The sequence below is a fragment of the Anopheles coustani genome, chromosome 3, assembly GCF_943734705.1.
Source record: "Anopheles coustani chromosome 3, idAnoCousDA_361_x.2, whole genome shotgun sequence".
NCBI lineage: Eukaryota > Metazoa > Arthropoda > Insecta > Diptera > Culicidae > Anopheles > Anopheles coustani.
Genome location: NC_071288.1, coordinates 93,113,871 through 93,125,133, shown reverse-complemented (window position 1 = coordinate 93,125,133; position 11,263 = coordinate 93,113,871). Strand labels below are relative to the sequence as shown.

General features: G+C 48.5%; 3 protein-coding genes across 3 annotated transcripts; 1 reads left to right on the top strand and 2 right to left on the bottom strand.

Annotated features, from left to right (window-relative positions):
* Positions 1-632: 632 nt before the first annotated feature.
* On the bottom strand, positions 633-2,108 carry LOC131272889 (transmembrane protein 19). Its single transcript, XM_058274762.1, has 3 exons — positions 1,972-2,108; positions 1,757-1,907; positions 633-1,672 (listed from the first exon to the last, which is right to left on the bottom strand). Exons 2-3 carry the CDS (start codon positions 1,875-1,877, stop codon positions 795-797), a joined length of 999 nt encoding a protein of 332 aa, XP_058130745.1. The 5' UTR covers positions 1,878-1,907; positions 1,972-2,108; the 3' UTR covers positions 633-794.
* Positions 2,109-2,495: 387 nt separating this feature from the next.
* LOC131258592 (BET1 homolog) lies at positions 2,496-3,199 on the top strand. The gene has a single exon (XM_058259942.1). The coding sequence runs from the start codon at positions 2,724-2,726 to the stop codon at positions 3,072-3,074; it is 351 nt and encodes a 116-aa protein (XP_058115925.1). The 5' UTR covers positions 2,496-2,723; the 3' UTR covers positions 3,075-3,199.
* Positions 3,200-3,727: 528 nt separating this feature from the next.
* On the bottom strand, positions 3,728-10,808 carry LOC131271400 (mucin-19). Its single transcript, XM_058272816.1, has 6 exons — positions 10,228-10,808; positions 9,726-9,820; positions 5,258-9,414; positions 4,948-5,118; positions 4,712-4,864; positions 3,728-4,642 (listed from the first exon to the last, which is right to left on the bottom strand). Exons 1-6 carry the CDS (start codon positions 10,404-10,406, stop codon positions 4,493-4,495), a joined length of 4,905 nt encoding a protein of 1,634 aa, XP_058128799.1. The 5' UTR covers positions 10,407-10,808; the 3' UTR covers positions 3,728-4,492.
* Between the last annotated feature and the right edge of the window lie 455 nt (positions 10,809-11,263).

Sequence of the window (11,263 nt, the reverse complement as noted above, 5' to 3'; positions counted from 1 at the left end):
GAACCGCGCTCCAATTCATTCCAACTGCATATCCTTTCACAAGAGTTTTTTCCATGTTTCAAATGCAACCTATCGTCTACTTTTTCCTTCATTTTCACGCAACGGTGTGCTATACAACTGCGAAAATACACGGGATTACGAAGGGCGATGATTAAAAAAGTTGCCTTTCACCAAGCCGGGATCATTTGTTCCCACGCAAGACACCGCACCATCGGGTAACAAAGATCGGTGAAGTTGCTGAAAGCAGCTTCATCATTCGCTTTCCAGCTACATTCGTAACCTAGTTTTGGGTGGCATGCAGTGTTTGCAATGCGGAGTAAACAACAAACGGACATGGATGAAACTATTTGCATATTCGGAAAGATGGCACATAGCTAGGGAAGTATATTTTGCAGTTAATTACTATCCTGATGAGTCCTTCATCGCATGTTGGCAAGGGTAGAGTAATATTAAAATTGTTACATGGTCCCTGCATGACCGTAGTAGAATATAATTTGTCTAAAGATAAAATTTTTCCATTAAAATATTTAATAAACAACTTACCGTCATATGCCGAAAAAGTATTCCTCCTTGGACACGACACAATTGCAGGACATTTCTCACTGTTATTCATAAACGCAACGGGATTTGCTTAAATCTCACTTGTATGATTTATTCACTAACCACCAATGCTAAATAAGTCACTAGGTAAAGTAAAAGTAAAGCCCCATTTTTGTTGCAAATTTTGGATGGAGAACTGAGGCACGCGCGTGAAGACGCGGTCCACGATTCCAGCGCCGCAGTTACAGTTGCGTCTAAAACATGAGCCAAAGATTCATCGCAATCGACGGCATCACGATTCCGGTCACAATGCTCGATATCAGATTCACACTATGGTTGTCAAAAATTCTCACACCACTTATATGGCGCACATTTTTCCCCGGCTGTTCCACGATCACGCCTCGCTCGTTCTGCCCAGAGTACTGCAGCGTGGCACCGATTAGCGAGTCCACGAGTGAACCCACCAAGCCGGCGATTCCCCCAAACACAATCAACGGCCACTGGTTTGGGCTGTTTTGGTAGATGTTCGTCTCGACCGTGTACCGCACGGTCAGGAAGTACACCAATCCGATCAACGTACCGCCGCAGAAGCTGGCCAACAACCCAAAGAACGAAATAGCCCCATTCGTGCCCCGTGGGACTCGCTTCCGGGTGGTGATGAGAAATGGATCACCACTTCCAACCACTGTTCCCAGCTCGCTCGCCCATGTATCCCCATTGGAACATGCGAACGAGCCCATAATAGCCACTCCGAGCCAACTCGATCGGTACAGATTGACAAAATCGATCGGTCGCTCGCCGTATCCGCAGTCCAGCAGATACAGTAACGCTAGCTGGGTTGCCATTCCCGCATTACATATTACCTGCGCCCAGTTCCGTTGGCCTCCTTCCTTGAAATCATCCTCGATTTTGCGCTTCATGTGGCCCCGAAATTTGGTAGCTCGACTCGAGCTGAAGAAAAACGCCGCCAGACAAGCCAGGAAGGCGTGTGATGCTATCGAAAGAATCACGGCACATAGCAGGCCCAAGGCGGCGCCAGACTTATTAACACCCTTCCGCTTCAATCCGTACACCATCAGCAGAACGGGCACGAGGACGGAAAACAACCAGCGTGTCGGAGGAATGACACTACCTGCAGAAAGAAAACATACGGTTAATCAACCACACACTTGGGTATTCCACAGCTACCTTAGCTTTCCCTTTCGGAGTCACTTACTTGCTCCATCGGAAGCAATTTTAGAGTACGCCACGTTGCCTATCCACATGAACATGGACAGTGGCACCGACAGGCCACACAGTAGCACCGGTAGAATCATGTAAATCGTACTCTCGTGCATTTTCTGCACCGTTGAACGCGTGATGCTTTACTGCAAATGAAACATTGTATTTTACAAACGACAAACGAAGCACTTCTTTAAAGCTCGTACTTACGCAAATCACCGGATAAGAAGTAAAATACAATGCCTTAACCTAAACCTTTTTCTCGTTTGTTTTTGCGGTCGTTCCAATGGTGCAAAGGTATATTTTTAACATAAATTTACTGTATCAACACCGACACCGCGCAGCTTGTACCGTTTTATTTACTTTTGGAATTTGTGTTGTTTTTTTTGTGTCGAACTTTCACTTGATTTTCGCCTGATTCGGGGGGTCCACCAACGTTCTTCCAAACAGTAAACAAGCTCAAATATTTGTTCAATTTATATTGCAGATATTATAAACAGTTGTTATACATTCAAATCCACATAAATTAGAAATTATCTGAGCGTTGAAATAAAACTTTTTGTCAATAATTACTCCTGTATAATATCGCCAGTCGTTTCGCGGCGAAATTAACGAATCTGTCGAAATGACATTTTCGCTTCACGGGAGTAATCAAGATAAATACACAATAAGTATGTAACCATCTTGGGAATAATGATCGTTGACGCAAAACACGTAGTCGAAAAATTGTAGATTGTAAACATTGCATCGTAGACGATAAATTATTTCTCTAAACTGCCAAAAAACATATGTTATCAAGTGGTCAAATTAAAGGAGCAGTGCATACCATCCTTCCCTGGTGTTTAGGAAGTTCTCGTGGGAGAAAAACGCAAGGGAGTCCACGATAAACGGAAACGAATCTGCTTACCAAACGAAACGGCAACGAAGTGGCGAACTTCAGCGGAACAGGTTTAGGTGGAAAAATGCGTCGCTCGCAGGGCCACAATTACCAGCCGGTTCCGCAACAGCCTGGCCCAAGCAACGCTAGCCATGACGCACTGGAGGAAGAAAACGAGCGGATGGCCGAAGAGTTGAAGGGTAAAATCGGAGCCCTTAAATCGCTAACGATCGACATCGGGAACGAAGTACGGTACCAGGATCGTCTTCTGCGTGGCATCGACGAGGATATGGATCGGACTGGAGGCTTCATGTCGAACACTATCAATCGAGTCGTACGGCTGGGCAAGGGAGGCCACCGGAACTACATGTGCTACATGTTCCTGTTCGTAATGGCCGTGTTTTTTGTGTTATTCCTCATACTGAAGCTGCGATAATAGTGAAATCAATTTATGTATTTTTTGTTTTTCTTCCTGTATTTACAAACCAACCAACGCGATTTATACATGATCTATAAAGTCTTTAAAACTATGTTACGAGAAAAACGTATTTCAAATTATAAACCGATGTGTATGTGTGATAGTTTCAGAAAGCAATTTATCGTACATCAAACCCAAGTCGACCGAAAGCCCACCCCATGTCATCTGAAGAACAGCTACGCTATGACCGTTTTATGGTTTCAATTTGTCGTTTTCTTAATTTATTTTCAAACTTCGCTTACTTATGACCTAAAGCACTTTCGAACCGATCGGTTCACTACTGCAACGCTAAAGGGGCTTTTCTTCATGTTTTTTTCATACACTTTCGATGGGGATGGGATGCCTTACAATACGAGTCTGCAGTTTCTGTACAAAGATCAATAAGGGTCTTTGCAAGCAATCGATCTCAACTGTTAAAAATAATATCTATGTACATCTACGGATTGCATTTCTGCCCTTCTCCTTTGTATCACACATATTTTTTACCGTTAAATTCTTCAATGCAACATTGGTAACAGAAAAGCGGAAAACAACGGAGATTTTTATATTCATCCCCTTCGCAGTGCGGTATTTTTACAATGAGAGAAGGTTGTGTTTTTGCAAAACGTGTGTTCAAACAAGAGAAGTTTTTTATTTGTATTTATCAATAGAGAAAAACAAAATTAAATTTTTCTAAAACCTATCACCCTTCTTGATGTGGTGTTTTGACGGAAAGGTAAATCAAACCGCAAGCCTAACTATGACACAATCTAACGCACGAGAGAAAACGTACCATCCTGGAAGGATGGAGATTCTCCATCGAGCCACGTGCGTGATTGGTACACCGTGCTCGTTGTTGTCTTCTCCGTGCATGCGTACAGTTGCTTTGATTAAAATAATCCACTACAATTATTCCACCAGCAAATTCAATCGCCTACTATTTAAGCCTAGGGAGAATAACCCCCGAAATCGGGAGAAAACGTTCGACCGCCGTCGGCGAACGGAAGCTGTACACATTTTTGAGGAGAGATCCTAATTACCTTCCTATGATTCGCTCGAAATAAAACCTATACAAAATTCTGCTGTCCCTGTGGACGGAGGGCCTACGATGACTATGCGTAATACTAATCACAAACGTCTCAGCCGCTCCACCAACGAGTGCTTTTTTCACTAATTGAGCGAAGATTTCAAACAACAACACTTTTTTGATACATAATGATATACAAAAAAGGTGTCAAGCTATAATGGAACTGTAACCTTGTTATCCATTTTTCAAATATAGACTTTGCAAAAATATAACCGAAAAATAAAATCATTTTAAGTTGATTTTAAATGCAGCTACACAAAAATATGGTTTCTGTACAAATCTTGAAGAATGACAAATGAGTTCAACCGGCTTAAGTTTTCTCTCGCTTTTTAACGTTGCGCTTTGAGGCGCATCGCACCAGAATATCGGAAACGTGCGGTTTGTGTTTGAAGATTTTCATAATCTGCACCCGCGCCTCGTTGATGCCGTCCATGACAATTTTGCTTCGCTGCATGTTACCCTGGAGGAGAGAGAAAAATTAATACAAAGTTAGTTTAATTTTGTCTATCCCCGATGTGTGGTGACTAACCTTTAACAGTTCATTGATTCGCTCAATATCGGTGCTAGATTTTACCGAACTGCTAGAGCTGCTACTACTCGCCCCACCATTAGCACTGCTGGCACTTTCCATCGCACGTAGCATCTGACCCAGATTACCGTAAGCTTGAGATTCAAGATTGCACTATAAATGAAGGATTTAATGTAACATGTTTATCACTATAGTAGAAAATAAAACTCGCTACCAGCAACACTAGTAAAACTTACCAAATCCTCTATCTGCGCGCTGAGGTGGTAAATCTTCCAGCCATTCACCTTCTGCAGGATATGCGACTGGTTGGCGATGTCCATGACCGTCGGGCGCCGTTCCTCGCGCTGCTTCACATCCGTGTACCGCTGGAAGTGATTGTTGGCCGCTTTCCATGTTTGTTTGTACGACTGCAAAACCGGAAAACGGATTTAGTGAACGGAGTTATTAACTAATGTAGGTGTATGGCCTACTCCTGCCATGCAAGCATTTTTGGATGCAGAATGATTTTTGCATCAGAGCCTGCCATGGAAAGCCAAATAAACTAACCTGAAGTAAACTGTAATTGTTATTTTTTCGTAGCGCAGTGCTCGATTTCGACGCTGCCACCACAACGGTGGTTCCAGGTGCCTGCGATTGTGGTACCGCTGTATGTGCCGTGGAGGATGAAGAAACGACCGGTGGATCCATCCGAACATTAGTTGTGCTATTGCTGCTGCTGCTGATGGTGGAAGAGTTGGCCATCGTTGACGTGGTGACCGAACCAACGACGTTTAAACTGTTATGCTTGCCACCTGCTACGGCCTGCGAGGACACCATTTGACCGGCAACCGATGACGACGACGATGATGATGACGAGGACGATGACGACGCCGAGGAGGATGAAGGAACGGTACCAAGCACCACGATACCGGAACCACTCGTATCCATCCGTTCTTCATCCGTCGCTTTTGGCGTCGCTTCGGCCTTAGGACTGTCCGCCACGAACAGTGTCGTCGTAGTCGTCGTCGTCGATGCCGTTTGATGTGTGCTGTTGTTTGCGGTCGAGGCTGATGATACGACACCGGTGGTGCTTATTGTTTTCAACGTGGCACCCCCTGTTTCCGACATCGGTAGATGCAATTGTTTGCGTGCCTTTTTACGTGGGGTCTGCTCGTAGTCACCGTTTTTGCTACTGGCCGCCACACTCACAACCGTGTGGTTCGCAATCGGGACCACTGTGAGTGTCGTCGTGCCGAGGTTCGTTGGGAAGCTTTCCGTGCAATGAAGGGACATTATATCTCTCGGTTGCTGAAGGTAGTGCAGTTCGCCTTGGACCGGTTTAAAGTGACCGTCGCCCGATATGGCATTACTGTTCCGGTTAGCGTACGCTTGTGCCCGCACCTCCTCCTCTTCCTGCTCGTCTAGCCCCGGACTCGAGGTGGCGCTGACTGTCGTCGAGCCATCGGTAGAGGGTGGCCGTGAGTGGGACAATGGTGGCGTACCAGCCATATCACGTAGATCCGTGACCAGATGCTGATGGTGTTGTTGCTGCTGTTGCTGCTGCTGATGCTGTTGTAGGAATTGTAGTTGGGCTTCCTGCTGCTCCCGTTCCCGTTCCACCACCATCAGTGCCTGGGTGAGATCCTTCACCACCGGTGTCGTCTTGAGGGCGACACTTTCGACAAGAGCTCGTTTACGCAGGATGCTCGATTGGGGTGATTCTTGTTGGTGGTGTTGCTGTTGCTTCGAGGTGGCCACAACGGTCGCCGTGGTGGTGGTGTTATTATTCCCCACGGTGTTCCGATTTCCACTGACCGGAATGAGCGGGACAATGTTAGCACCGGATGCGCCGCTTGAGACGATTATCTGCTGCGTCTGTCCACTGCTGTCGACGATCAGCTGCGGATGGAACCGGATCGGTACGATTTGCGTCGCCGAAGGCGCACCACCACCGGCAGCGCCCGACTGTTGCGAGACGGATACGATACTACCGGTGACGGTGGCACTGCTGCCTTGGATCGAAGCGGGGACGATACCATGGATCGGCCCGGAAGTGAGCGTAGCCGTCCGGCCTCCAGCGTTCGCCGCCGACGACGATGATGAAGGAAGTGTGGCGGCACTCGCCTGTACGATCGCAAATGAACCTGACGTTCCGTAGGGCGTGAGGGTAGGATTGACACTACCTCCACTACCGGCACCGCCTGCCACAGTCACTACCGTTGTGGTGCTACCCGAACTTCCGCTGCTGATCACACTCGAGGATGAAGGGATGGAGAAAACGGGCCCACTGATTGCACTCGTTGTCGTAATGGTGGCGGCGGACGACGATGCCGCCGAGGCACTCTGCACAAGCGTGACCGTTGAGGAGCCCGCACCAGAGGACGATGCAGACGATACTGCCGAAGTGCTCGAAGAAGGAACGTTGCTGCTACTGTTGCTCGTCGCAGGAGATGATGTTAATCGCTCGTAATAGAACGTGGACGTCGGCAGGAAGGTGGTGGCTGATGCAGATGAACCACCACCACCACCTCCACCACTACCAACACCGCCGAGGACAGAGGAGGAGGAAACGACACTGAGTGTCGTGTTTCCTTTCGCGCTACCACCACCCGGAGCCGATCCGGCACCTCCAGTGGCTGCAATGATCGTACCCGTTGTCGTACCTTGAGGCTGGGGACGTGTCTGTATGTAAAGCGACGGACCAGTACCACCGCTAGCCGTACCGACTCCTCCCGCCACTGAGTAATGCTGTGTTACAACTCCACCTCCTCCTCCGACGCTCGACGATTCCAACGAAACTAAAGTTTGCTGTTGTTGCGGGGTGACCTTCGCGATCGGAAGCACCGAGGAGAGGGAAGTGGCCACTCCGGTAACACCAGCACCACCGGCAGCAGCCGTACGCACTATCCCTCCCGTGACTATGCTAAGCGGACTGTGGCCGGTAGTACCGCCACCGACGCTTCGGGCACTCGTGAGGGCCAGTGGAAGGGGTATCACGGTTGCTCCACCTCCCGATGAAGCGCCAACTCCCGTTGCTTGACTCACGGTCACAATCTGTTGCTGTTGCGACTGATTGGAACCTCCCGTTCCTCCCGCAACGGAAACCACCGTCGGAGCATTGACGTTAACAATCTGCGTGATTTGTCCCGAGGCCGATTGCTGCTGCGAGACGGCACCTCCAACGCCAGCGCCGGATTGGTTCGTGGCGATGAGACTCCCGGCAAGAATGGCCGCCGAGGTGGATCCACCTCCGCCGACCCCACCGGTACTGACGACGATCTGTTGTCCGGAAGCGGTCTGCAGGGTGGTTGTACCGAGGCTTCCATCGGCGGCACCAATGTTAGCACCGGTTCCGGCTCCTCCACCGCCTCCGGTCGCCACCGGTGTCAGCTTGCCAACCTGTGCAATCGTCAGCCCAGGTTGAAGTGCACTCTGGGGCAGTCGATTGTTGCTCGCCACGATCAACGGTTGGATGTTGAGCAGGTTGGTCTGGATGCGGCCATTTACAATCTGCGCCGTACCCGTCGTACCACTCTGCGGATTTTGCACTTGGATGATGCGCGCCGGGATGCTGTTCGAGATGGCGGTCGCACCACCGGTCGCCGTAACCACCGGGCGTTGGATCTGTTGCTGTTGTTGCTGCTGTTGCTGCTGGGTAGTGGTAACAGTGCCGACCGTACCCGCACCTCCCGATGCGATCGTTGTCAGCACCGTGGTGGACGCAAGCACCGGTGGACGGAAGTTGAGGCTTCCGTTGCTGACGCGAATGTTCGCTGCCGTTGTCGGGAGTCGCTGAATCGTGGGTCGGATGCCCGTCGTGACGGTGGTTGCTTGGGGAGGCCGCTGTGGTGACAATGTGGTGGCCAGAGCAAGCCTCTGCTGGTTCGGTCCGATCGTGTATTGCTGGGCGTTACTGTTGTTCGTGTAAACCAGCGTGGATACTTGCCGAGGTGCTTGAAGAACGGCCGATAGCGTTGCGACGAACGCTTGCGGTGATTGATTTGCTTGCCCACTGCCAGCGCCGGAGTTTCCACCGGTCACGGTACCACCACCTCCACCGCCACCACCACCACCCGGTGCCCCACTGATTGCGATCGTTTGCGGTGCACCAGCTCCTCCCGTCGTCTGACCACCCGACACCACATTGCTGACCACGGCCGTTGAACCTGCTCCCGCGCTTCCGCTGTTCACCGAAACCTGATGATGGTTGGTAGGCAGCGTCGTCTGCGTTACGACTCTGGCTCTCGGGGCCACACCTGTCACCGTTCCTCCGGTTGCCGCCGCGATACTGTTTGCTCGGAGCAGCTGTGTGGACATTTGAAAATTCGGTACCAGCGTCGTCGTACCGCTCTGGCCACTCTGGTTCTGCGAGATGATGGTGGCGGCCGTCGAGGATGAGACGGCGCCGGACGAAGCGGACGAGGTGGTGACGTTGCGTGCCGGTACTACCGTCGGTGCCTGCCGTTGGACGAACGCGGTCGTGCTGTTGGTCGCGACCTGGATCGGCGGTGTTGAAATGCGAATCGGGCCATTTATCGTCGTGGCGCGGGCCGTCGCCTGCAGGCTAGCACCCACGACTGGCGTCGCAGACACACGGTTCGATACGTGGTAGGACACGGTGGTTGGCGTAGTCTGGGGCGCACGAGACACCGTCAGGGAGGTGGTCTGCGAGACGGTACGTGCCGCCGAAATGGCACTTATTTGAGTCCGATTCGTCGTCGCATCTGCAACAGCATAAGGCGAAAAGATGAGTAAATAAAAATATTATACATTTTTATTCAACGAAATGGGGACTTTAGGGTGATTTTCAAAAGCATACAAAATATCGCCCACATCTGATTTAGACATGTTTACGAGACACTTTATCTTTTCTAAGAAACCAATAATTTGTTTTTCTTTATTCAATAACTGTATAAGTAACGCGTTAAGGTAACATATATAATAAGCGTAGGAAATTCTAAAACATTTGTGCTGGATTAATGGTGAAAGTACTTATATGGGCCAACACTATAGTTAACCCTGGTGTGTGGCTTACCTTGCTTGATATTCGCTGGTTGACGGTAGAAATTCTGGGGTGCCGCACTGCTCGGGATGACTACACGCATCTGACTTCCGGCAGTAGAGCCAAATCTGGCATGTTTTCGAAGAAATTATTTTTCATCCACCATGTCGCCATCATTGCCATTAGTTATCGTGATGTGAAGAATTAGATAAAGAGAATAGGTTAGTTTTTTGTTTCGTAAGTTGAGCGAAAGAAAACAGATTGATTGTTTTTTTTTTGTTTCAAAAACCAATTATGCTGAGAACAAAGTTCATTTCTTTTTTATTTGCAAGAAAAATCATTCTTCGGTGTAAAAAAAACGTTTCAGATCTCTTTTCCCAGTAGAAGAACAAAGAAAAGTCTGCCACATATATTCCATCCCCCATGGACGGGGAAGGTGAAAAATGCCTCCGACTCGCACTGACAATTTTAACCGCATAAAAAAAATAACAATAAAAATAAACCCGTGATAAGAGCGCGTTGGAGAAAAACTAACCTGTACGTTGTCGTAGGCATCGCTGTTTTCTCCGGACGAACTAACACTTTCGAGGCCGAGGCCAAATCTATCGGAATTGCGGTTGTGACCACCGGTTTCCCTGCACCACCAGGGACGGTCTGGGGGCCGGAGGACGAGGACGATTTGTCCCCACCTCCGGCACCTTCTGTTGCACTCATATTCCCGCCTCGACGAAACAATGCCACTCTAACACCAGTTCCTGCACGTCGTAATCGATGGCAAAACTAAGCTTTTCCTTGGCCACAACTTATTGCTGTCTACAATATGCGACACGCTGCTAATTACTAGTTCACTCCACGCGACATAATGGCACGGAAACTGTGAAAAATCTTTTTCCGAAACATGTTTTCTTCTACCCAAATATGGCGAACGACGCGCATTACCACTTCTACCCCACTGCAGAGGTGAAAACTTTGGTGCAAATTTTTCGTAACTCACTGCCCACTATTTGACCGAACTTGATCGAAATGACCAACTGCTGATGCCTACACATCGATGTTGCCCATTGAATTGTGGTTTTAGCGAAATTATCCTCATAAATTCTTCACGAAAAGCAGGGCTCAACACTGCACAAGACACTGATGAAACGTCGACGACGCTTGGCACCAACATGGCAGAATCGGAAGATCCGAGCGATTTCTATGACGAATTCGAGGCGAAATGGTTCATTTGTTGTTATCTCTTTTCGAAGCTTTTTTGCGGATTTATCGTCACTTTCACTATCTAAAAACATTTTTTTAATTGGCTTCATGTTGAACTTTATTTTACTTCGTACACAGGTTTTTTGATTTCTACTAAAACAAAAATTATTGTCATCCAAGAGAGCGTTAGAGCACCTGACGTTCATTTCGCCACAATGGCGAAAATATCCCGCTTCCCATAAATTCGCCACAAACATCGTCAACAAATCTTGGACTTGCTTCGCAAGAAGTGTAGGGGGACATTAAAATATAAATATTTAAAGAAACTGCAATATTAATGTAAAATAACAGTAACAAACCTTGCGGGGATTCGG